Genomic DNA, 27,090 nt, shown 5'->3' on the forward strand with positions numbered 1-27,090 from the left:
ACAGATTATCAGTGTCATTTGAGACCCAAGTGACCCTTCGATCAGTCTTCTAAGGAATAGAACAAAGGGGAGTTGCAACACTTTTGCAGAAGACCAAAATGTGTGATAGGAGTAGAGCCCAATTGATGATTAAAAACAAGAAGTGATCAGTTAGACTTACGTTCGTAGGGAGCCGTCCAGGGGAGGGAAGACATGGCGCACAAATACGGGTTGGAAAGGCAGGGCCGGGAAGCGATGGAGGCACTCGCTGTGGACATAAAGTCAGTCTCAGTGAGTTTTCCTTTGCCTCCGCCTCTGATGTGGCTCTGCATAGCACTGTTTACTGATTCTGTCTTTCAGCTGTTAATATGTTGTTCATCATGGATTTTTATATTAATTTCTGTTTTTAAAAGGATGCATTAAACTAGTCTGCAAATCAAAATTATGGACTTTTTTTGGCATCTTCTTACATTTTACACCGAGTGTCTCCTTGCCTCACCCCATTCTCAGCCCTGGGCATAAGACCCCTAACGAAGCAATCTAACCCTCTAGCACAACCGTCCTTCAGTATTTGAATATGGGCCTTTCGTCTGCATGAGAATGAGGCAGGTTCACCTGAGAGGGCTCTGAGGCAATTGCAGGCAGATTTTAGTGAAAATGGCAAGATGGTGAAGTTTGCTCCCAGTAGAACAGATTCCAGAATGCAGAGTGGAAGGGGCAGGAGGGAATTTCATCTACGCCTTTGTTATGGGTAATAGGAAGATTTAGAAGCAGGTAGGGGGAAGGAAGGGTATAGAAAAGAGACTTATGTATTTGTGAGGGAATTGAGCAAACTCACCCAGAGTTGTGATTGGAATACGATTGACCAGCAACGGGGTGTGGGCCACGGGCTGAGCTGGTGAAACTTTATGCCAGATCGCTCGTTAGTGGCGTATATGACTGCACTAGCTTATTGACTCTCCGGCCACACTCCCCTAAGGTTCAGTTTGTGGGCAACAGAGCCCTTTAGGTAATTCTTTTCTTTTTCTTTTTCTTTTTTTTTTTAATGTTTGCTAGTCTTGTGCACATTTTCTTTTATACAGTTGATTCATTCCAGCTGTGGCAAGACATAATGATACCTGACCCCAGAAATTTTAAATTTCCATACAGAGCTTTAAAATGAATTGAAGCTGGGTTTTTCTGATTCTACAGGAAATCAGTAGTGCATAGTATGCTGTCATCCACCAGAGGGTCCCATAATACTGGAGGATGTATCCTGTGCGGTGTTATTGCCTAGAGAGGAGCACATTTTTAATTGGAGACGGTGTCAGCAGTTAAGTCCTGTGTGCCTCAGTGCCCTTTCAGGTTTCGTACAGGGTGCTAGACCCTGAAATCTATCAGGCCTTTTATTGTTTACCCTGTATTTATCATCTTTAATGAACCAAAAATATCTCAGCAAAACACTTTTTAACAAGGACTAAAACTTCCTTAAGAGGGAATTTAACCTAAAAAGGTAAATGTTGATGAATTTAGAAAATGAAAATGTCTTTAAAAATGTTTATAGTCAATATTATATTCAATATCTACTTATGGCAGTTATTGATACCACTGCAAATACATCACGAAATCTTACTAGGTCCTTAATAAGCCACTAGTATATAAAGTCGGATTTAAGCTGGTTTTCGGGCTCTGTCACATAATCTGTCATGATTTGTGTTCTGGATACAAAGGTGCACATAATCTATTTTTATTTCTGTTGGGCTTTTCTTTTCCTTCCCACCAACTCAGGTCACATGCGAGGTTCCCTGCTCACCCTGCAGAGATTAGTTCAACTATTTCCCAATGATACTTCCTTAAAGAATGACCTTGGAGTGGGATACCTCTTGATAGGAGATAATGACAATGCCAAGAAGGTTTATGAAGAGGTAAGCATCAATCTTCTATTAACTACATCAAGTTGTTTTGAACATTAAGTTCTAATGCTATTTGTAAATGACATTTAACATGCCCAGTCTCTCTATTTTAAATTAAGATAAATAACATGTATTTTGATAGTTGACATATGCTAAACTTTGTTTTAACCTAGGTTTTTTTCCTTGATCAGAAGATTTTAAATCTTAGTTAACACTTGGCGCACCAAAACTTTCGATTTGTAATTGTGATCCTTTTTAGGACTTCATATTTACCTTTCCATAAACAGCCTTTTAAAAAGTGTTCTTTATAATAGGAAGAGGAACTCAAGTTCCTGCATATGTGAAAAACTATAATCTTTTTCTTTCTTCTGCTAAGAGTATGTCTCTGGAGAGACAACAGAACACGGGCCTTTCAAGCATAGGGAATAAATCACTAACTTTTCAGAAGGGCATTGACTCGTCAATCCTCTGGCAAGAATGCCTTTCAAAGGATTTCTACTTGATAATGGATGTTTTAGTAGGTAACCTCTAAGTCACAAGTAACTATAAAATCTAGAAAACTGTGACTTCTCTAGACAATGAAGGAATTCATTTGGTACGGGATGAATGCATACCCAGTGAACTTTGATGCTGGAGAAAGTTAATGCCTCTGTATAAGAAGGATGAACACATTTAGTTGTTATCTTTTAATTTAGGCCTGTCGATCCATGGTTTTCAAGCTCGTGCAGCCTGCATCAAAATGCTGCTGCTCAGTGATAGCCAATATGATTCCTTCTACGGTATTTTTAAAATGCCGTCAAGGATCGCAATTTCGTACTCAGTCCAGGGCCTGGGTCCGCTCTCAAAGTGGCACTTCCCTCCGTTTATTGCTGTTGACATGTAACTGAAAATCGTTGAATTTTGCAGCAGTTATCTTCTTACCCTTTTCATAATTTTTATGTTTTCTGAGAGAGCAGAAATAAGACATTTACTTTTTATAGCATCACTAATATCTACACAGTGTGGTTTCAACCTACAATTTTGAAAATGTGTGCCATCAGCTAAAGACCTGTTCCAGGTCATAAAATAATTCCATGTGGGACAATGTATTTGCTAATGGCCAAAACATAACATCCGGTGCCCTGCCTTGCAGCGTTTGGTTAAGGGAAGCATCATGTATCTCGGCGATTCAGGATCTCGTGAATGTAAGAATTCTAAAGCTACAGCAGACATAGCCCTATATTCCCGCTGTCAGAGGCCACAGAACTGCAGAAAGGATGAATGAATTCATTCATTCCTTTTTGTAGAATTCTTTCCTATTTTCCTTCTCTCCCTCCATGCCTCCTCTTCCCCAGGCTGGTATCCCTCTCTCCCTTCCTCCTTTCTGTTAATATCGAAAAGACACTATTGAATGTTGACTGGGTACCAAAACACTGAAGTTAGGGCAGGCTCTGAAAGCTTATTGGTTTCTCTAACCCACTATGGATTTGTCCTTCCTCACCTTTTAAAACCTCCTTTGAATATATCCCTCTCCTTTACCTGACGATAAATCTCAGATATGCGAAGCATTTTACTTCATCCTGAAAGATAAAATTTACCTGCTGTTGTTTATACCTTTGAACTCATAATGTCATCTGAGTAAGCCTAACAGGAGGCAGAAAGTCTAAAGTATGGCCATAGTATGCAACTGAGTGGGTTTCTTTTTAAAGAAGCACAATAGATTGAAAATATGTGTGGGATTTGCCTTTTTTCCCCTCCCCTCACTTCTACGTTAATAAGCTGTATCTAAAGGATTCTCTTTCCTTAACCAAAGTTCATCTTGATATGTTTATGTCTCCATCAAAGATCACGTGTAGAAAACTAATATTGTAATTGTGTATTTTTCTTCATGTTGATTTTTATTTTTGAGTAAATTTATTAAAAATCATTGAAAGTTTCCTGTCTGGGTTTTTGCTGCTTTTAGTTTCAAGAGGCTGGCTTTCAAATGGTTCCGCACAGATGGCTGCATCTGTCGCGTTTGCGAGCCCCTCCTGTGCAACGCCGCCAGCTCCCCAGGCCACCAGGGTGGGAAGTCCTGCACTTTCCTGACTCTCTCCCCACCCGCTGTCACGTGTATGTCCATTCACTCGGTCAACACGCATTTATAAAACCCACACGCACCAGCTTAGGAAATGGCAGTTCGTGAAACAAACACAGAATGTGCCCTCATGGAGTTGACAATCGAGTACCAGCTTACTAATTTTTATTCCTTTTAGCCTTTGAATATCTTTCAAAGTGTTTTTTAACCCAAGCACTCGTGATCTCTTGCCTGAATGAGGACAGGTTTGTCCTGCCCTGGCTGGCCTCCTCCAACCTTCATCAACACTGAAACACGAATCTGACCATCTCCTCTGCGTTGATCCTTCTGTGGTTCCCATTGCTCACAGCTGTGGTCTTCAGACATGTTTGATTGTGAATCCTTCTGGACAAAATGGTCAGGCAAATACTGCGATGCATTTGTGCGTTTATATATTATGTACCAATGTATTATGCACATTATAAAAGGCACGTACCCCAAAATAAGTTTTAAGATGAAATAAAATGTTTAAAATACTTTTAAAATTTTATTTAACTGCCAAAAAAAAATCTTTCACTCAACAATTAGTATTTTAGTAATATCAATATGTAATGCTATTTATGCTTATATGATTTATTTATTTATTTATTTTTTTTTTTTTTGAGACAGAGTCTCACTCTGTTGCCCGGGCTAGAGTGAGTGCCGTGGTGTCAGCCTAGCTCACAGCAACCTCAGACTCCTGGGCTTAAGTGATCCTACTGCCTCAGCCTCCCAAGTAGCTGGGACTACAGGCATGCACCACCATGCCCGGCTAATTTTTTCTATATATATTTTTACTTGGCCAGATAATTTCTTTCTATTTTTAGTAGAGACGAGGTCTCGCTCTTGCTCAGGCTGGTCTCGAACTCCTGACCTCGAGCGATCCACCCGCCTCGGCCTCCCAGAGTGCTAGGATTACAGGCGTGAGCCACCGCGCCCGGCCCTATATGATTTTTTTTAATCCTAGTAATGTGTCATGTAAAGAGTTTGTACTGGAAGTAGCAATGTCAGCTGCATCAGTTTGTAGTGGGGGGAGGGACATGTGTCATGTATATATAGAGAGAGTCTGTGTAATGTCACTATTACAGCTGACCCTTGAACAATGTGGGGGTTAGGGGCACTGACCTCACGTGCAGTGGAAAATCCACATGCAACTTTTGACTCCCAAAAAACTACTAATAACTTAGTATTGACTGGAAGCCTTACCAATAAGATAAACAGTTGATTAACATGTATCTCGTGTGCGACATGTATTCTTACAGTGAAATGAGCTAGAGAAAAGAAAATATTAAGAAAATCATAAGATAAAATATATTTATCATTCATTAAGTAGAAGTGGATCATTATAAAGGTCTTCATCCTCATCTTCTTCACATTAAGTAGACTATGGAAGAGGAGGAGGAAAAAGAGGAGTGATTGGTTTTGCTGTCTCAGGGGTGGTGGAGGCGGTAGAAAATCCTAAGTGGACCCGTGTAGTTCAAGCACTTGTTGTTCAAGGGTCAGCTGCAGCATCAGTCAGGGTTTCTTAGAAATGGTGTAACACCGCTTGTCGTTTTCTAAGGGTTTGCAGATTACAACTAGATAATACAGCCTATACGCTCGTTATGCGCCCACATGGGAACTGCCATAAGCCCAGTACCTGAAGGTAAAGAATCGAGAGGGGAGGGCAGCTCTGGGTGCCTGAGCCCCCACCCTCCCTCCGGAGAGCATGTGTGCAGAATGGGACGTGTGACTGACCCCCTGCAGATGACGGGAGAGCCTTGGAGCTTGTTTCATACTAAATGTTACATTTCAGACACAGATATAAGGAGAAGTGTTTGTAATTTCTTTCTACCAAGGGATCATATTGCACGTGATATTAAACAGGACCCTTTGTGATTTGACTTGACTTCGGCCCTCTTCTCCACTCTCTTCCCCTGTCACCTTTTGTGTGTAATTTAACAACATCCCCTTTTTTCTCTTCCTGGCCCACCATCCCCTTTTACCCACTTTCTACTGCGGCTTAGATGCCTTCTCCCTCACTGTCTCCATCCTCCCTTTTCCCAGTGAACTCCTGTTGATCCCTAAATACCTTTTGGAACTTGCCACACCCACACGCCCCCTGGAGTGAGCGAGGTGCCCTCCGCACTGCCTTGTGCCTGTTTCTATGCCTGCACCCCCCATCTTCCCCGATCATCGCATACCGGGAATCTGTGTTCCTCACTGGACTGAAAACCTCCTGAGAAAAGAGAATATATCTCATTCATGATTTTATGTCCAGCCCTAGAAGAGTTCTGTGTCTTCTAACATGTCTAGCAAACGAATCAGTTTGCTAACTACTCGAGATGATGGCTGTGCGCCTGCAGTAGGCAGAAGTGTCATCTGCGTAGCTATAATAATTATAATAATCCCTTCATGGCTATGCTGGCAGAACATGATCTGCTCCAATTCGATTCAATTCCAGAGGTGTTTATTGCGCGCCTGCTGAGCATCTAGCACAGGATGGTGCTGTGGAAGATGCGGGGAAGTCTAGGCTTTCAGAGATCTAGGTGAGGGAGGAAGGCCCGGCGTGCACCTGGCCACGCATTCAGTGCAGATGTCTCGGGGGCCTGCTGCTTGCCAGGCACGGTGAGTGAGACGGACAGAATCCCTGTAGGGCTTACATCTTAGTGGGGGAAATAAAAAATATAATAGGTCAGATGGTGACGAGTCTTTGAAGGAAAATGAGTCAGGACAAAGTAGATGGAGAGTGACCGACTAGATGGGAGGGGTCTGTGTTAATAACGGGACTGGTGCTCAGGGAGAGGCCTCGCTGGGATGGTGACCTTTGAGCAAGGACTCCCTTCACCGAGGTAAGGGCGTGAGCCACTGGGATGTCTCGTGGGAGAGTTCGAACCAGAGAAGTGTGGTGAGTGCAAAGGTCCTGAGGCAGGGGTGCCTTGGCTTGATCTTGGGCAGGAAGCCAAGGGAGGGGCAGCCACAGAAAAGGAGGCCAGAGAGGTGGAGAAGCCGCTCTGAGAGAAATGGAACAGAGGAGGATGAGATCTGGGATCTAGAAGGTTCTCTCAGGGCCCTGTGTAGAGCCAATGGACCATAGGAGAGCGGGGCTGGGGGTGCAGAGGTGGGCAGTTAGGATGCTGCCGTAGAAAGTAGGGAGAGATGCTGAGATTTGGAGCAGGGTGGAAGCAGTAAAGAAAGTGACAAGTGGTGTGATTCTGAATATACTTTGAAGGTAGTGTCGGCCGGATGTGCTAACGGCTGCAGTGCAGGACCGGATACAAGCTGAGAGCGCTGACGTTTCAGCGCTGTGTGCCATGTGGACCCACTCGGCATGGCGCGCCTTCTCCGAACTCACCTGCTCCTTCTCTGCAAGGGCCCCGTGGTGGCTGTGACTGCTCTTTTTCTACTCAGACTCAAGGATGAAGAGAAGAGATGGGAGATGCATCTTTTCTCTATATGCACCCAACTCAAACCTTCTTTCTTTGTCTTCGGTTCTATAAATTAGTTTGAGCAGCTTCACAAGTTGAATGTTATTGTTTTGACTTCTCATTGCTAATATTTAATTTAGAGGCATCTCGTGTAATTTATCTTTAAATCATAGTAAATGCATATAATAATAAATGATGTGGTTTATATGAAATATTTACCTGGGTTTTATCACAGAATATTAGATTGGCTCACCACTTTATCCTCAGTGCTTTAAACAGTCTGGGCACTCAAGAAGCTTTTGTTGAATGAATGGATTGTGATATATTACAAATGCAAATCTAAATTTTCTTTTAATTAAGGCAGTGTATAAAGCATGTGTATAAAGTAATGTCTAATAACCATTCAGAGTTATCTTCAAGTATAACAAATGTAAAGCAATTTCCCCCTGATCACTAAAACAATACTGAAGTCATATCAATTGACAGATATTTTGCTGATTTGCACTGTTAAAGCAATGCTTTAATGGTTATTGCCTTTTCATTCATTTCTTCATTCTTGAAGAACCATTGTGTAAATGTGAAAAGCGTATTGAGCTGAGGGGAAATGGGGCCATTCAGGTTTCATGATACTGCCGTGAGACTAAAGTGCTATCGGGTTTTAAGCTGTAACATCATAATCCAACCCAAGTACAGCAAAGCTAATTAAAACTTGTTTTGACAGCCATTTGTCAAATTTGTAGTCAATCACACTGGCTCTTTGTTTTCTTGGAGTTTAGGTTCTTAGTGTGACACCTAATGATGGCTTTGCTAAAGTCCATTACGGCTTCATCCTGAAGGCACAGAACAAGATTGCGGAGAGCATTCCCTATTTAAAGGTAACTGTCACTGCCCCTCCTCTGCTTTCATCCTCCGAGTCCTCTGAGTCATCAGGACAGGGTGGCTATGCCTGGCAGCCTGGCATGCCCTGCTGAGTCTTGCGTCACTAGGATGCACATCTCTGATGACGAAATCCATAGCAGCGTGGGCTTCCACCGTGACTGCCGGTGCCAGATGTCGAAATACCAACCATGTGAGCAGAGACTATTTAGAAAATATTTTGTGAAAAAATTCCTAAAACTGGAGTTGTTATTATTTTGTAAATAAATGGCAAAGGTGGACAAAAATTATGGCTGCAATAATTTAAAATATAGACGGCGCATTAAAGGTTCCTTTTACCAGTTAATTATATACTGAGTCTACTCTGCAGGACTCTTGGCTACCTGCACAAGGTGAGGCAACGAATGCAGACTGCATAGTAACAGGGCGAACCCCGAAAGCCTGTCTGATAGCTCAAAATGTTTAGATTAAAATATGCTGTTATTGTTTTCTTATATCTAATTGAATCCTTATCATTTCACCAGAATCTAGTGCAGGGCTGTGCAGTAGAACTTTCTGCCGTGACGGGGATGTTCTTCATCTGTGTTCTCCCACATGGTGGCCACTGAGCACCTGAAATGTGGCCGCTGCAACTGAGGAAGTGAATTTTTCATTTCATTTAATTTTAATTGAAATAATAACACGTGGCTAGCAGCTACCGTATTGGACAGGTAGCTGGATAGCTGTGAACCGTATTTTTAAAGTAACAGCGTATTTCATTTTTATGATCTCTTTCTTTCACATGACGTAAATCAGAGATCCCAAATAACCACCCACTGATTGCAGATATAGCTTGTGTCTCATATTTGGCCAGCACAGTTCTATGAAAAAATAACTTTAATTGCTTGCCTTATTTGAGAATCCGAACATTTTATGTAATCACGCAGACTTCTAGTTTTTCTTGAGAAGTCACACTGGCCCACTTCCCCACGCCTGGAGCCGAGTGGCGGCTCCCCTGAGGGTGGGCTTATACCCCTGGTCTGTCCAGGCTGTCACTGGGCCTCTGCAGACCTGCACGGTCCCTGCCAGGGCCCTGTGGGCTTGTGGGTGTCTCTGATATAAAGTGTCCCCTTATATTTCCTTTGACACTGGAGGGCCTGATAGAATCTCCCTGCTTCAGAGATGGGGAGAGCGACTGCTGGGTTGGTTAGTTACCAGGCAAGGACATTTGAGTGTTGGTCGCTTAGGAGCCCTGGTGACAGTTTCCTGGCCTGTGTGATGCTTCTCCCCTGCCCTCATGAGACTTGCTACTTTCCAACATTATGTAAATACAGTTTCTTCCTAGTGAAATATAATGTGCTTCTTGTGAAGAGGCCTCGACAGTGCAGATTTTTAGAAAGAAGTCCTTGACATTTAAATATTTTTTGCTTTGCTTCTTTTGCTTTTCTAAATTCATTTTGTTGCTTTAATATTTTCTTTCTTTCTTTTTTTTTTTTTTTGAGCTAAATCTCAATTTCAGTCCTTGTGTGGGAGATGGGGGAATCAGCTAAATGTTTTAGAATAAGGAATTGTCTAATAAAAATGCATTTTTAAAGATTCAAATTGGCTTTAATTCTTATGTATGTTTTATTAAAAAATTCATTAAAAGGCAAGGACATATTTGTTTGGAGTGGAAAGAAATAGACTCGCAGTTGGGCTGCCATCACCTCACACATGAGCGGGTCAACATTTTGGTTCAGGAATAAAAACCCTCTAGATGAAATGTGGTCAGATTTGGAGAACAACATACGTGTGAGAGCTGTCTGGCCAGAGAAATTCTTTGGATTATTGAAATATGATTGTTCCCAAACAGAAGATGCACAAAGTAGCATACAAATTTTACTGGCTATCCCACTAATGATTAATGATAGATGTATCATTATATTTAGCTTTCTGACCTCCTTTTGCTTTGGCATCGTAAATGTTGACCAGTAACTTCATTGCTAAATACATCTCAATATTGAGATGTATTTTTCTGGTTCCTGGATTTTCCTATGTACATTATAGGAAAGTCTATGTAAATCGATAAATGAAAACTGGTATTTCATTCTTTCACAAATACTAACAGTGTCCTTTCCACAGGAAGGAATAGAATCTGGGGATCCTGGAACGGATGATGGCAGATTTTATTTCCACCTGGGAGATGCCATGCAGAGGGTTGGGAACAAAGAGGTAATGGGTTTGTGAACTTCTTGTTCTCTTTAACAGAGGATGGAGTTAGATGGGGGAATAAGTATTTCCAAGAGAAAGTTATAATTGGAATAACATTTTGAGTATACACTTTTGAAGGCATTAAATGAAACTACTTAGCTCTTTAAACTATGTTTGAAACAACCCAACAACTCTAGCTTAATCATATAAAGAATTCTTGGGGCTGGGTGTGGTGGCTCATGCCTGTAATCCCAGAACTTTAGGAGGTCGAGGCAGGAGGATCACTTGAGGCCTGGAGTTTTAGACTAGCCTAGCCAACATAACAAGACCTGATCTAGGCCGGGCGCGGTGGCTCACGCCTGTAATCCTAGCACTCTGGGAGGCCGAGGCGGGTGGATTGCTCAAGGTCAGGAGTTCGAGACCAGCCTGAGCGAGACCCCGTCTCTACTAAAAATAGAAAGACATTATATGGACACCTAAAAATCTATATAGAAAAAATTAGCCGGGCATAGTGGCGCATGCCTGTAGTCCCAGCTACTCGGGAGGCTGAGGCAGTAGAATCGCTTAAGCCCAGGAGTTTGAGGTTGCTGTGAGCTAAGCTGATGCCACGGCACTCACTCTAGCCTGGGCAACAAAGTGAGACTCTGTCTCAACAAAAAAAAAAAAAAAAAAAAAAAAAAAGACCTGATCTATACAAAAAATTTAAAAAATTAGCTGGGTATGGTGGTGGATGCCTGTAGTCCTAGCTTGGGAGGTTGAGGCAGGAGGATTGCTTGAGCCCAGGAATTCAAGGCTGCAGTGAGCTATGATCACACCACTGCACTCCAGCCTGGGGACAGAGCAAAACCCTGTCTCAAAAAAAAAAAAAAAAAGAAGAAGAAGAAGAAGAATTCTTAGAATTTGGCTTTTATATTAATAGTTTCTTTTAAGAAATCAGCTACATAATCACAAGAGCAGTCTCTACATTGATGTATGATGTATGTGTATAGAAAGATAGACATTGCCTTGGAAAAGTATTTTTTAAATTATGAAATGAAGAGATGTCTCGGAAATTATTTAAATTTTTTAAAATACTTTAACAGCTTCCCTAGATTCATTTTTATTTTATTTTGGAACTTTAAAAGTAGTTATTTTTAGAATGAAGTCTTTAGTCAACTGATCCTAACAGTTACGTAACTTATTACCCTCTGAAATATTTAATGCCAAGTTTAAGATGAACACTCGTGGCCGTGGTGATGACAGGTACTGACACAAAAATACAGTAGCTAAAACAAGTCACATGTTTTCTATGTGATGATGACCCTTTTCTGAGTACAACCTCAGCTTCTGTAAACATAACATTGGATCGTTAGTCATGACCTCACGTGCTGTAAATTTCGAAACTCTTCCACGTCCACCATGATTTGCGTGGTGCTGCTGAATGACGAAGCCCCCCTTTCCTGTCCTGCCCCATTGCAGGGGTGCTAGGCTGGGCTGTCATTGGATAAAAGGGGTGAATCTTTGTAACCATTGCATTCGGTAGTTGTAATAAAGTGACAGCTAAGGATAACACAGCTTCAGGTATCAAGAACATGGGACCGTGCGGACAACTGAGAGTTCGTTCAGAGTTTGTGACAGGGGAATCACCTGCTAGAGACATGCAGCAATGTGGGGTAATGGGGGTTTGGATAATTGACACTGTTTTCTGTATACATTTCTACTTATCTGTGCCTTTCCCCCTCTGACCTACCAGTCTGTCAGCTAAAATAGAATCAGCCATTAGAAGTGAAGAGAAAGAAGGGAGAAGAATTGCTGATTAGTAATCATTTTGTGTCCCTTCATTCTCCTAGATACAGAGGCCAGTACCTCCTTTGAATGAGAGGGATAAGAAAGATTTTGCCACAGTGTCTAACACTGGATAAATGTTCATGTCTGACTACTATAAATCTAATTGTCACCAATTAATTTATTTTTGAACATTTCAGGGTCCAGGGCGAAGACAGATAAAAGAAGTCTATGATTTATCTCCCATCTTCAAGGGCAAAGAATTCACTACTAAACACTTGTTAAGGTTTTGGGATTTGAATCTATGGGACTGTTCTAACCATTTTAAATATTATTAATATGCAAAGAATAGCACAGTTCTTGAATTTTAAAAGTTCACAAGGATTCATTCTTACAGGAGAACAGAAACAAACCTATACAAACCCCATTTTTATACATTCCCTATATGAGCTGTGGAAAGTGAATTGGTTGTCACACTCCTGAGTGTGCATGTCGGGAAGCAGCCACCCCCGTGTCTTTATGCGGAGAGCACTGCTCCGACTCGGAAAGAGGACGGACCCGTGAAAAGCAAACCCACAACTTCTTGCTGCAGAGGCTGACGATAAAATGGGTTTTGAGCAAAATTTTTCTAATGGATTCACTTGGTATGGAAGACAAACCGTGATAGTGTTGCAGCAATTCAGCTTCCACTGTTGCTGGTGTTTCCATAACTTCCAAATCCACCTTCTAGCTAGATCTCGTCTCCTTCTCCAAGTCCAAATTCACATGTCTATGGCCGGCTTGGTGTCACCACATGAATGTCCTAGAGAGAACTTACTTGTCTTCCTCTAAACCGTTTTCCTCCTGGGTTCCTTCTCTCATCCAATGGCATTGCCAACATCCCAGGATCAAGATCGGAGTGAGCGTTAGCTCCTCCCTGTCCCCCTCACTCCAGGCTAGTCAGGCCAGCTCTGGGGATTCAGCCTCCACCCTGTCCTCGCTCGGGCTTAGTCCGTGCTGATTCTGGTCTTTGTTACCTGTAAGAATCTTGCTGTTGTTTCTTGCTTCAGTCTCTCTTTCAGGGCACCCTATCCTCAAAAAACCTGCAGTGCAAAGTAAAATAAAGTCATGTTTCCATGTGCAGCATTACCAGTCCTCCATAGGCAGGTTGCCGCCACTGTCCTGGCAGAAATGTCTCGTGGGCCCCACGGGGCAGCAGGCTCCGAACAGAGCCACTTAGGACAGGCCCACTGCACAGACGTGGCCTGGGCTTTTCTGGGTTGGAATCTTTCAACATACTATTTCTGTGTGTGTGTGGGGGGGGGGGGGAAGTTTGACAGAGAAAACCATACACAGCAATAATTTTAAGAAAGGGGATATGACATTGATATAAAACACATTTAAGAAGGTGGCCCAGGTGCTCCTGCTGTCTTAGTATTCCTGATTAGACGTATAAAATTCCCTATAAGACAAGAAATAGGAAAGAGGAAGTTTTCAGAAGATTCTAACTTGCTTGTAGATTTTCTAGCAATTTTTATTGTAAAGTAGTTTAAATGTTTACAAAAAAGCAATCTAGCTGAATTCATTGGGTCCTCTATGTCATGTATCATTGAAGGTGAGTTTTAGTTTCTGATATATCATTTTTGCAATTTTGTTTCTCCCAAAAGTCAAATGGCAGGAGAGTGCAAAATTAAGCATTCTTTTTGATGGCAGTAGTACAGTTGGTGTCAGAAAAGACCTTATAAACAGTGTAAACACGCTGTTGTAAGTGAAGTGACTTACCCACACACCCAGCATGTTGAGTGACTAGAGCTATAATATTTGCTTTTTTATTTTCCTATAATTTTTTTCTCATTATTCTAACAATATGCCTAGTCTTTAAAATGAATTGCTGATGACTCAAAAATTAATGGACTGTCAGATTTAAAACAGAATAATCTGTTGTAATTAATATTGTTGCTCACTTTTACACTGAAAAGTACAGGAAATAAAATCCTAAATTTAAATTGGATAAAAATAACCACAATGGATGAATTAATTGCAAAGGTAAATGCTATTTAAAAAAAAAATCAGACAACAATTAGGCACTTTAACTTTATGATTTTTAAAGAATTTCTGGCTACAACTTACATGTATTTTAAGGAAAGTAAATATGTATATGCATGCTTAATTTGAGATATTAATTGGGAAGATGATTAAATAAGCAAATTGTTTCGGATAGTTGTTGTTAAATGATACAAAAATAGGAGAGTAGAACAAGTTGCCAGGAGCCCTGGATTCTAGTTTCAAGAGGTTTAGCTTTTATTAACATCAGTTTCAACATTTGTAAAACGGAGATACTTGGGGTAATCACAAAGATCAAATGAAATTACACCCGTAAAAGCAAGTAGTAAATGTAAAATGCTATTGCAAATATGAGGTGGTATTGCTATTACCCTTTATTTTTCTAATGAAGAAAAATTTGAAATAATGAATTTTAAGAGACTTTTAAAAGTTAACGTTTTTTATTCTTATTAATCAAAAATGTATTTGAAATCACTCTTCAAAAGTGATCATTAAATCAGACATGTAATAACAGAGAGGGTAATATTAAGTGCGCCATTAGAAACACCACCCATTCCAAAGACAATGGCGCATGCACGTTGCAGGAAGCGTGCGGGCAGGGACACTTGGGGAGCATATGGTTAGGACGTCATTTGAAGGAGCCATCTGGAGCAGCAAACTCTGCAGCCAGCTGTCCCTGCAAAGGCTAGTCTTGGAGGCAAGTTGTGTCATGTTACCGCTAACCTAAAGCCACAAATGTTATCACTTACGGCAGGAAAAAAAATACATTACAAACTAAAATTCCCTTTTAAAAAATCTAATATGGACTATCACTATATTTATTGCCAACTCAGAATAATATTTCCTTTCTGTCTACCTAATTTAATGGAGGATTTGCACTCTTGTCACCTTGAAGTAGCGCCTTAAATGTGGACAGGGAAAGAAAGTGCAGATGAAAGGAAATGGCTCTCCACTTTAGCATTCTAGTCTAGTAAATGCAAATATCTTTGAAGATATTATTAAAATCATAATCCTTTCCTTTTAAAGGAAACATAAAATAGAAATGAAAGCTAAAATATAAAGATAGTCCCTTCTGGTGTCTTATTTAACTATTCAACAGGTAAGTCCTAGACTCCATGCTGGGCGCTCTGGGGGAGACCTGAATGCACAGATCCTCTATTCAGGGAGCTCACAGCCTAAGAGTGAAAATAAAATGCACACGTTCATTTATATGAATAAGTCATCATCAAAAACCCAATGAAAGAATATTTCACCCGATTTCAACAGATTTTCAGCAGATTTAAGTACCTAACAGCAAGCTCTTTATTTAAATGTCTCAAAGTAATACTTATTTTTAATGTCTGTCATTTTAAAATTAATAAAAGCACTTCACTGAGAGAACAGTTTGGAGCACATTCTTCCTGTCCTTCCAGGCATACAAGTGGTACGAGCTTGGGCACAAGAGAGGACATTTTGCGTCTGTCTGGCAGCGCTCGCTCTACAACGTGAATGGTCTGAAAGCTCAACCTTGGTGGACTCCAAAAGAAACCGGCTACACAGATCTAGTAAAGGTGAGTGTTACTTAGACATCATCCTCACCGAATCTTTGTTCCCTACTTAAAATAAGAGAATGCTTATCATAGAAAGGAATGTCGGGGAGGGGACAGATTTTATTTCCAATGACATTTGCAAAAATATTGGAAAAAGAATCTTTTTATCCCTTTAGCCAAAAGTTTAGTTTAGATGATACAGAAGGAAGTTTGTCCGAAATAGCGGTTCTCAAATATTTTGGCCTGAGGACCATTTTACACTCTTAAAAATTATTGAGCACCTGAAGGAATTTTTGTTGATGTGGGTTATATTGATCAATACAATTGTTACACATGAAACCTGAAAGAAAGATTTATATATGTTTATGAATTCTTTAACAATAACAACTCCATTACATGATAATATGTATAACTTTTTAAAAAATAATTATATTTTCAAAACAAAAAATGTAGTGAGAAGATTAGAATTGCTTTATATTTTTACAAATCTTTTTTAAAGTCTGGATTAACAAAAGACAAGAGGAGTCTTATGTCTGTTTCCCACATATACTCACTAGAGCTGTAATGTATATATCACATAGCTTCTGGGAAATTCTCAGTCATGAAAGAATGAGCATGAAAAAAGCAAATAACACCTTTGTATTACTAAGAAAGTAGTTTTGATCTTGCAGACCCCTCCAAGGGTCTAGGGAACGCTCGTGTGACCTTGAACCACATTTTGAGAACCACTGATCCTGAAGCTATGGAAAGAGAAAACAGTTATATTTTTAGAAAATGTTTGGTAGACATATAGGATAGAGAAACTAAGTGATTGTAACAACTTAATAGCTATAAAAAATTAGAAGATTTTATACTGGTAGATTAAATATGAACTTTTAAAGACTGCTTTATGATTTTGATAGGAGCCGGTCGGAAGTTTACTTTTGCTCGGGTAAACCCCCTTCTTCTTAGACATATTAATAAAACGGGACTCAGTTAATTAACTCATAGTTTTAATAATATTGTTTTCTACCAAACATGAAAAAATTGCATGTTATCTTATGGGTAGATGAGCTTTGGTGTTTTGGCCTCAGAATCTAACTGTCACTTACACATGGTTAATAATAAGAAAATATATTCTGATTTTCAAACAATGGATTTTACATCTTCAGGAGGCAAGGAGGGAAGAGAAAGAATGACAAAATATTGATAATTCTAGAATCTGAGTGATGGATATATGGAGATTGTACTTTTCTTTCTACTTTTAGGTATATGTTTAAAATTTTTCGTATTTTTGTCTTATAGAACATCTAGAATAAAATGTATCTGTAAGACATACAAGATTTCACTGATTGATTTGGTCTATTTGGGGAAAAGAGAAGTTCCAATGTGGTTTAATGTATTTAGATTAAATAGGTCTGACTTGACCATGTTTACTCTGTATTTCATTGTGAAAGTACACTTAATAATCATCACAGTCCACTTGTAGAGTAGGCCTCCATCAATTAGCCTTTGAATATTTTATAGATCAGAAAACCATAGCATGGTAACAATGAATGCAGATTGACATTCCTTATCCCAAACAGAAATAGTATAGGAACAACATCTCCCTTGATAAATGACTACATTTAGCACTGTCAGTGATAATTTTTTTTTTTTTTTTTGTAAAATTTCATCTTCCCTCAGATGGAATCACACTGATCTCTTCTGATTCACCTCTACCAATCTTTTTTTCTTGGTCTCTTTGTGAGTTCATTTCCCTACTGTAGCTTTTAGGATGCTTTCAAGTTCAAGTCACAGAAATGCAATTCAAACTCAGCTTAAGCAACAAGGAATTGTGTTAACTCAAATAACTAGAATCCTGGCAGTGGGGCTGACTTCAGGGGTAGTATAATCAGGGGAAGATTTTCTTGTCTGTGCACTTTGTTTCTGGTCGGCCTTGCCCCTGTGCTGGCTACTCCAAGATGGTGGCTGGCAGCAGCTGGTGATGAAGAGGGAAAGAGTGTGGGGCTCCGTAGCATCGTTGAGCCCCTCACCAGCCCTATGTGGCCTCATGGAAAGCTCCTGGCAGACCCTCTTCTGTTGTTGAGAACCATGTCACATGGGCATGCACAGTCACAAGGGAGTCTGAGCTACCAAGTAGCTGGCAAGAGGCCGGAGCAGCAGACGTCCAGGAGGAGAAAGTGAGTGCACCTCTCCACCAACCAGGGGACATAATCTTTCCCTTCAGTCTGCCGGGGCCAAGTTAAGTCACATTTCTACTCCGGGTGAATCCTGGCAAGGGGCTATGAGATTATCTTCAAAACAGATCAACCCCTGAAGCTAGGAAAGGGTCAGTTTCCTCTAATTCAAATGGCTTATCTGGCGGAAGGTGGATGCCCAAACAAAGGCAGAGTTCTGTTAGGAAGGCAGAGGCATGATTGAGGTGGAGAAGGCCGCCCGCACTATTCGAGATATTTGCTGACTGTGGACCTGACTTGTCCCCAAGTCTCTCTTCTCCTTTTCTTGTCATTCCTTTTCTAAGATGCTTTTTCCACTGTGTTTCAGCTGCCGTGAAAACTTCTACCAAAGCTATGCTCCCCAAATAGACTTCTCACTCTTCCTAGTCTATCTTCGGCTGTACAGAAACATTAACATTCAATGTGAAAATTAATTCCCCATGTAATCTCTTAGTTAATACGCCTTTGCAACTTTACAATTTCGGTCAGTGTCTTAGTCCTTTTGGGCTGCTGTAACAAAGTGCCACAAACTTGGTGGCTTATAAACAAGAGAAATTTATTTCTCACAGTTCTGGAAGCTGTGAAGTCCAAGACCAAGGTGCCGGCAGATCGAGTGTCTGGTGAGGGCTACTTCCTGGTTCATAGATGGTGTTTCTTGCTGTGAGGGTCTGGTGAGGGCGGCTTTTGGTTCATAGATGATTCATAGATGATGTCTTCACATGTTGGAAGGGAAGGCAGCTCTCTAGAGCCTCTTTGATAAGGGCCCATTTACATCAATCACCTAAACCACCACCTAACGGCCTCACTTCCTAATATCACATTAGTGATTAGATTTCAACATATGAATTTGGGGGGACACAAACGTTCAGACTATAGCAGTCATTGATTCAGCTTTACCCAAAATACCTGGCCTCTTAGTGTATCCTCCCTCACCACTGCCCTTTACTGTCTTCATTCCAGCCAGAATTCTTGTGGCCACCAGACCTTTCCATATGAAAGTCCCTCCTTTTTTGTGAGGGACTCTTTTCTTACCCCTTCCCCTTTTCCTTCTCTTCTGTGCCCTTCACAGCCAATTCCTATCTATCCTTCCAGACATTGGCTAAGTTGCCACTACTTCTAGGAATATAAGTTAGGTGCCCCTCCTAGCATGTACCCAGAAGCACCTTATATATCCTTTTTAAGCAGTTAGCACACTGCATTGTAACAGCCTCCTAGTTCTCTGAAATTATGTACTCTAAGGCGGCAGGGACGATGTCCATCTTATTCAGGACTAGCACAGTATCTAACACATGGTAGGTTCTCAGAAATTAGATTCAATATGAGTTTCTATAAATTTTATTTTCTCTAGCTGTTTCACAGATATGTCAGAAATCTCAGGAATATAAAAATAGTACTACTAAGCATTTCTTTACATGTAAGCAGGTGCCACATTTGGCATCCTTCTTGGTCTTCCTTGAGTGTGGGGGAGGTTCTCTCTTACTGCTACTACACCGAGAGGGGGTGGCCTAGAGAGGAAAAAAATTCTCTCTACCTGCTATTTCAGGAGCAAGGGATAAAGACATTCTTTTTCTTGAAATTGTCACTGCTTGATAGGAAAGGATATTTAGAATGTACAGAATTCCTGTTGAAACCTCAATCATTTAATTTCTTATAAAACATTTGGGAATGGGCAGACATCAGAATGGCAGAGAGAACATCTTCATAAATCCACCCCTCCGTGAAAACACTGAGAAAAATTATCAAAATCAACTCTTGTAGAACTCATACATTAGTCAAAGGCTTACAACAATCTGAGGAGTGTTTATTCCAGAAAAACTGCTGAACCTCAGTAAGAACAGCAGGGTTTGTGAGGTAGTAAATTTAGCTACCACCAGCCATTGCTCCCAGCTTCAGGGTAGAATTGAAAACTGGCAACCTCACAAGAGCGTAGCAGTAAAACCCACAGATTGGCAGGCACTCGGGGGTGGGGGGACAGATCAGGTTTGCAGTGCTTCACAAAGTCCCATACACAGGACGTTGTCACTATTTCAACCTATGTCAACCTGGAAAGCTCCATTCTTAGGCCATTGTTGTTGTTAATATTTGCCCTTGCTTGTAAGAGAAGCTCTAGCCCCAGGCTTTTAGGTTGTTCTAGCCCCAGAACAACCATTGGAGGGGTTTTTTTTTAGCATCACAAGATGCCCAGGTCAACAGTATCAACTGGAACAAATAAGAACCTGGCAAGAAAACAAAGCAAACAATAACAACGACAACAACAACAAAAAAAAAAACCTTAAAAATAATCTGGAGAACAGGATGTCCATGTGAGGCTTTGAAAAGCTCTGACATCTTCTTGGGGATGTAGAAGGCCATGTGCATGTACAGGCCGTGTGCATGCCCAGGAAATACTTGAGAGAGGATCACAGTTTTTACCTTTGGCTGACCTTGAGGCTCTGCACAAGCAAGAAGTGCAGAAGGCTAGAACAGAGTTGTCAATGGCCTGGGCATTGCAGACATGCCCTCTAACTCATACAGGGCCCTCAGCAATGGGAGGAAGAGTTATCGGTTCAAAGCAATTAAGAAAATTGCTGACCAATCATTAGCTGGCCACTAAGCTAACATAGAAGAAACATTAGTGGTCATTCACTACAGGTAATAGAGACTTTATAAAATTAATCCAGAAAGTTAGTAAATAAATAGCAACAATAACAAAAATCAACAAGAAACGTTGGAGGAGGGGCAGAACTGATTTCCAGAATTGCCACATTATAGTATTTAAAATGTCCAATTTCAACAAAAATTACATAACACACACGAAAAACAGGAAGGTATATACATACACAGGAAAACATGCAGTCAATAGAAACTGTCCATGAGAGGCCCAGATACTGAACTTACTAGACAAAGGCTTTAAATTGGCTATTGTAAATGTATTTAAATAACTAAAGGAAACTGTGTCTAAAGAATTAAAGGAAATTATGACAATGATGTCTCACCAAATAGACAATACCAGTGAAGAGATAGAAATTATAGAAAAGAACCATATGGAAAACCTGGAGTCATAAAGTACGATATCTTAAGTAAAAACTCACTAGAAGGGCTCAGCACCAGACTTGAGCTGAGAAAAGAAATAGCAAACTTGAAGGTAGGTCATTTGAGATCGTCTATGCCAAGGAAAAGAAGGAAAAGAGAATGAAGAAGACAACCTGTGGGCACTATCAAGTGTATCCACATATGCATAACAGGATCCTTAGAGGGAGAGGGGAGGGAGGCAGTAGAAAAATTACTTGAAGAAATAATGGCTCCAAATCTGCCAGATTAGATGAAAAACATTACACATCCAAGAAGCTCAATGAATTCCAAGGAGGATAAATTCCAGAAACGTACCTAGACACATTATAGTTAAACTGTCAAAAGCCAAAAACAAAGTGATACTTTTAAAGTACAAAGAGAGAAACTTACTGCAAAAAAAATTTTTTTAAATCTTCTTTAAGATTAAGAGTTGACTTAACACCAAAAATCATGGGAGCCAGAAGGCATTGGGATAAATTTCAAATACAGAAAGAAAAAGACTGTTTACCAAGAATTCTGTATCTAGGAAAACTCTTTTTCAAAACTAAAGGAGAATTTAAGACATTTCCAGATAAATTAAAGACCGGGAGAATTTAATGTTAGCAGACCTGCTCAACAATAAATACTAATGACAGTCTTTCAGGCTGAAATGAAACAACACTAGATGGATGATAACACAAACCTACATGAAGAAAAAAGAAAAGACCTGCGCTAAAGATAACTACATGGATAAACATAAAAGGGCAAAAAAGTGTAAATTTTGTTGCTTTTTTCTTCTATCTGATTTTAAAAAACAATGCATAAAGCAATATTTACAAATTGTGTTTATGGGCTTATAGTACAGAAAGATATCATTTGTATGACAACGGCACAGTGGAGGGAGGGGAACAGACTTATATTGGAGCAAAATTTCTGTGTCCTCTTGAAATTAGATTAATATTAAACTGAACTAGATTGTTTTAATTAAAGGCGCTAGTTGCAATGCCCAGGACAACAACTAAGAAAACAACTCAAAAAACAGAAAAAGAAACAACAAGGGAATTAAATGGTACACTAGTAAATGTCTATCTGTTATAAAGGAAGGCAGTAATGGGAAAATAGAGGAACAAACAAACAAACAAAAAAAGACATGACATATAAAAAAATAACAAAACAACAAACTTTATCAGCAATTACATTAAATGTACGGGGAAGAAATACTCCAGTCAGAAGGTAGAGATTGACAGAAGAAATTTTTAAAATGTGATCCAGTTCTGTGCTGTTTACAAGAGACACACTGTAGTCAAGCACACAAATAGCTTAAAAGTAAAAGAATGGGAAAAGAATAAACCAAACAGTAACCAAAAGAGAACTAAAGTAGCTGTTACTATATTAATATCATATAAAATAGATTTGAAGACAAAAGGTGTTACCAGAGACAAAGAGGGACATTTCATAGTAGTATAATGGTCAGTTCATTAGGAAGACATACAGTTGTAAACGTATCTGTGTAATAACAGAACACCAAAATATATGAAGCAAAATGATAAAATTGAAGTGAGAAATATGTAATTCAGTAGTACTAGGTGGAGATTTTAATACATCACTTTTTATAACGTGGACTACTACTAGGCTGTGTATCAACAAGAAAATATAACACTTGAGCATCACTAAACCAACACAAGCCCTCACAGACATCTATAGAACACTTCACCCCACAAAAGCAGAATACACATTCTTCTCAGGTGCACATGGAACATTCTCCGGGATAGACCATATGCTAGGCCATAAAACAAGCCCCAGTGGATTTAAAAGCATTGAAATCATACAAAGCATGTTCTCTGACCCCAGTGGAATGAAGTTAGGAGTAATTAACATGAAGGTCTCCTTGTCCTCAACATCCATATCCTTGCCAGTACCTGACACTGCCCCTCAAAGCTACTGATCTCTGCTTATGTGTCTTATGTTCTTCTCCTTTTTGATATCAAGTGTTATTTTAAACTTCTGTTTCCTTGACCTTCTTGATTTCAGCCCTGCCTGTTTCAAACTCTTTTATTTAAGAAAAGCAAAGCCAGAGTGTTAATCACAGGGTCCCCCATGGCACGGAATCTCAGTGTGTGTGGCATCTCATGTTTAAAACTCAGTGCCGTGTGATTGTGCTTTACTTTGCTAACTATCTTTATTTGCAGAAATGTTAATATTGATGTGGTTATGACTTTTAAAAAAAAGTAGTTTCAAGGTGACCACTTGCCTATGACGACTGTGACATGAGAGAGCCAGCTGAGTGAGGAAACCCAGAGCCCACTGACCATGTAGGTGACAAACACTTGCACGTCAAGATATTCTTCTATTGTAATTTTCAAATTACAGATTTGAATATTATGGATCATGGATTGTCACTCAGGCTTGGACATCCTAAAGTGGAAACCTAGATCTGATAGCTACACCATTTGTCCAAAATACTTAGAATAATGACCCAGATTCTGGCCCTTACGTGACTGTAACTACCATGATAACACATTTTCATTCAAATTATTCACACTGTATGTTCCAGTGAGGTGTAGAGTACAGTTTTCTTGAAGGCATTGGACAGTGTTTAGCAAAACGCACCACCTGCATTTTTTCTTGTGGTTGAATTGTCACGGTTCCCCCTCACTGTGTAGCTTCCAGTTTGGCAGTGCTGGCACAGGAGTGTCACGTGGCTGTGCAGCTCAATGGAAAAATTTAGAGAAAAATATTCCAGTGAAGTTTTCTCTTTTCAGCATATTTTCATTAAAACTGAGTAGGTGGCTGCCCAAATCACAAATATCAAAGCACTGAATGCCTTTGGGTTATTGAACATAGAAATTGAAACAAAAATGGATTAAAGTCTTTGCTAGGTTGGAAATAGATCTCTTATAGTCAGAGAAAAGCCATCAAACCTTAAGAGTTTTGCTCTTTCCTTTTTGAGATGAGCTATTTGATCCACGCTGTTCCATGACCAATTTAGATAAAAACCCGCATTCATAGAAAACACTATAGTAACATTGAAAACACAACAGCCAATAGCAACTGAAAGCTATCTAAAATATCCCTTTTGTATTTGTTTCTCCTGCTACCTAACTCTGCATTCAACACTGGGAAAAAGGAAAATTCTCGTATCCTTTTCTGAGTTTTTCAGAGCACCTGCTCTGATAAATAGCATCACAGATAAGTTTGCCTTTTTTCATATTGTAGTTTTATTACAGTTGGAGGAGTGCCCAGGAATATTTTGGCAATGGTATGACACAGTGCATAGGAATGATTGATTAGAATAGCACCCTCTGTCATTTTCCTTCAGACTGTGGCTTTTATTAATTAAGAAATCCATTATGTATGAATAACTTCACCTGGACAAAAATGAGACTTAAACAGTACTAAATTAGCAGTTCAACATTTCTTTCTGTGTGATTAAATATTTCAGTGTTTTCACCGATCTGCTTTTAAAACGAAATGGATTGGGAAAGAAGCAAACATGTCAGATTTATAATGGAAGTCAACTGTAAATTAATAGAATTAGTAATTTTATATAAAAGTAAATATCATAGTATAAAGAAGTGCTGAAGGCAACTTCAGATTAACATAAGATTTTAATCTTATCTTTCTAAACCAAACCGTTTTGATTCCAACAATAATTTCACTAACGATGACAATAAAATGACTATCAGGGTCCAGAGCTTGATGATTACGTGATTTAAAGCTGAAGTTTTTGAAAGGGGCTCCACAATTAGATTGGTTTGGTTCTTAGCTCTGACACTCTGGGCAAGTCATTTTACCCATTTGAGCCTCAGTTTCTTTACCTCTAAATTCAAAAGGATTTCCTTAGTTCCTCCTCTCCTACAAGGTTTTGGTAAGACTCAAAAAACAAAACAAAACAAAACCCACCACCGTGGATTGTTCTGTGTGCTGTTCAGATGTGAGCCCTTAATAAGAGTCAGCACTCTGCTGAGGCCACAGGGTGGCTTATGATGCCACTTATGGCAATGTAGCAAAAGAATAAAATGTTTTATATTCTTTAAATTATTTCAAACTGAAAGGCCATTTTCTTTCTGAAAGCAAAATCAGTGAGTTTTCAGTATTTGTCAACATAGGGAAAAAATGCCTACGAATTGGCTTTGTCTCTGATCCTCTTTGGGAACTCACAGTACAGTGTCTGATATTTCAGGTTAATTGCAAAGTGTACCTGTAGGTCGGTACTCCATTAGGGGTTCTAAAATGTTTAATCCAGCAGGTCATGATTTATGTCTTAATATATACACACACAGATAGATGCCTTAAATGTGCATATGCTCATGCATATTATAGATAATTTGTTTATCTCTTTATGAAGTGATTTGTTATTTATTTACACAGAAAGTTTCAGCCCCTTGAGATCAGGGACTCTGGGGCTTCTGCTCATAGCTGTCACTTCCTCAGGACACAGCTCTGTTCCCAGTAGGTAGGGCAGGAAGGGAAGACAGCACCTCGTCTCCCCTTTTACCTTCCTCTGATGATGTTGGCTGGCTCCCCTGCCTGTCTGAGCCGGTAGATGAGGAATATGGGTCTCTTTTGCCATCTGAGTCCTTGAAGCCCTTGGGCTGGGTGTTTCTCCTGGCGACCTGGACTATTTTTTTCTCCTTTCTCTCAGGGGAAAAAAATCCTTTTTCTCCCACTCTTTAGAAAGAGAAAAATTCATTTATTTAAGACTCTCCTCTTGCCCCGGTGCTAGGTGGCTTATGTTATCCTTTCCTTCAGCAAGGATGGTGGGAGACCGAATACCCAAATGGACAATGGCCAGACTGTATATAAAAATAGAACTTTGACCCACAGTGTGCAGCCTCCTGCCCAGGAAACCAATCCCTTATCTGCATTGAATGGCCCAGGAAGTGAGACTGTTCTCTCTAGTAACAATCCAGGAAGGTAAACAATGACTTCCATAATAATCAGCCCCAAATGGCCAGGATTTGATTAACAACTGACAGCTTCCCCGATTTTGGTCCACAGTTGCAAATCAAAACCAACCAGAGAAAGCCAGCATGTTCCCGTAACCGATCACACAGGATTCCCTCCCTAGTCAGCCACCTCCAGCTTTCCTGTGCCAAAAGCCTCCACTCAGGACGCACCTGAAACCTTCCCCTTCTTCCACTATAAAGCTTTTCCACTCCCCTGCCTGCCTTTGGGTCTCTGCCAGAACACAAATGATGGTGGCTGGCTCTCTTGCTGTAGCAAACTCAGAATAAATAGCCCTTGCTTTTCTCATTTATTGGTCTTTTTATTTCCACAATAAGAAATGTCAGCTGTTTTCTTTTATCTTTATATTCAGACTGGAAAAACAAGGAGATCTGATCAAAATGCATTAGGACCAGTGAGAGATTGCTTTTTTAATGCTGCTAATTTCCTTAGGGGTGTTATTAAAATTATTGCAAAGAGAATTTGCTGTGACAGCATTGTAATCACTGCGGTGTTTGCTCTGATTCCATAACCTCAGCTCAGCTCAGCACTCAGGGGGAAGCGCCTGACCCTGTGGTAATTACATTGCTACCTAGGTCTTATCAGGTGCAAAGTACAGGCATGCTTTGCCTGAGATTTAAGCAAGCTGATTTTTGTCTCTAAAAATCAAGATATATAATTCCTAAAATAACAATAATAAATAACAAGCATATTCTTAACCAGGTAAATAAAATTTAGTATGCATTGTACTAATGCACCACTGTTACCAATTCATTCTAACTGCAATTTAATGCATAAACGTTGCCTAGAATAGTCGTTGACCACATCTTTTTCCTTAATTTAGAGTCTGAACCTTTCAAGGTCCATGCACATCTCTGAGACTTTTCCCACCTGTCAATGTCTGTGTTTCCTCATGGCCTTTTTTCTTAACAGCTAATCACACACAGTTACTTACTTAATCTTGTTTATGTTACTCTGGACCCAGAGAGTTCTTGTGTTAAGTTTTGCTCACATGTTAAAAACATAGCTCTTCCTGCCTTTCTCCATGACTATGTTTTATTTTGCTTCTATACATTCACTTTTTCCCATGTTGATGTGAATTTATTCCTGATCCCCTTCCATCTGCTGTTTGCTTTCTTAGTGGGAGCCAGTTCTAGCTTGAACCTACGGTAGTGTTAAGGG

At 39.9% G+C, this 27,090-nt stretch overlaps 1 protein-coding gene across 11 annotated transcripts in view; it reads left to right on the plus strand.

The window, feature by feature from the left end:
- ASPH (aspartate beta-hydroxylase) overlaps window positions 1-27,090 on the plus strand; it is a 221,055-nt gene that overhangs the window by 153,915 nt on the left and 40,050 nt on the right. For all 11 annotated transcript variants that reach the window (XM_069465561.1, XM_069465562.1, XM_069465563.1 and 8 more), the window contains 4 exons: window positions 1,747-1,883; window positions 8,129-8,227; window positions 10,329-10,418; window positions 15,617-15,754. In XM_069465561.1, coding sequence (XP_069321662.1) covers window positions 1,747-1,883; window positions 8,129-8,227; window positions 10,329-10,418; window positions 15,617-15,754 — 464 coding nt within the window. The remainder of the gene's footprint in view (window positions 1-1,746; window positions 1,884-8,128; window positions 8,228-10,328; window positions 10,419-15,616; window positions 15,755-27,090) is intronic.

The sequence above is a fragment of the Eulemur rufifrons genome, chromosome 3 (assembly GCF_041146395.1).
Source record: "Eulemur rufifrons isolate Redbay chromosome 3, OSU_ERuf_1, whole genome shotgun sequence".
NCBI classification, from domain to species: Eukaryota; Metazoa; Chordata; class Mammalia; order Primates; family Lemuridae; genus Eulemur; species Eulemur rufifrons.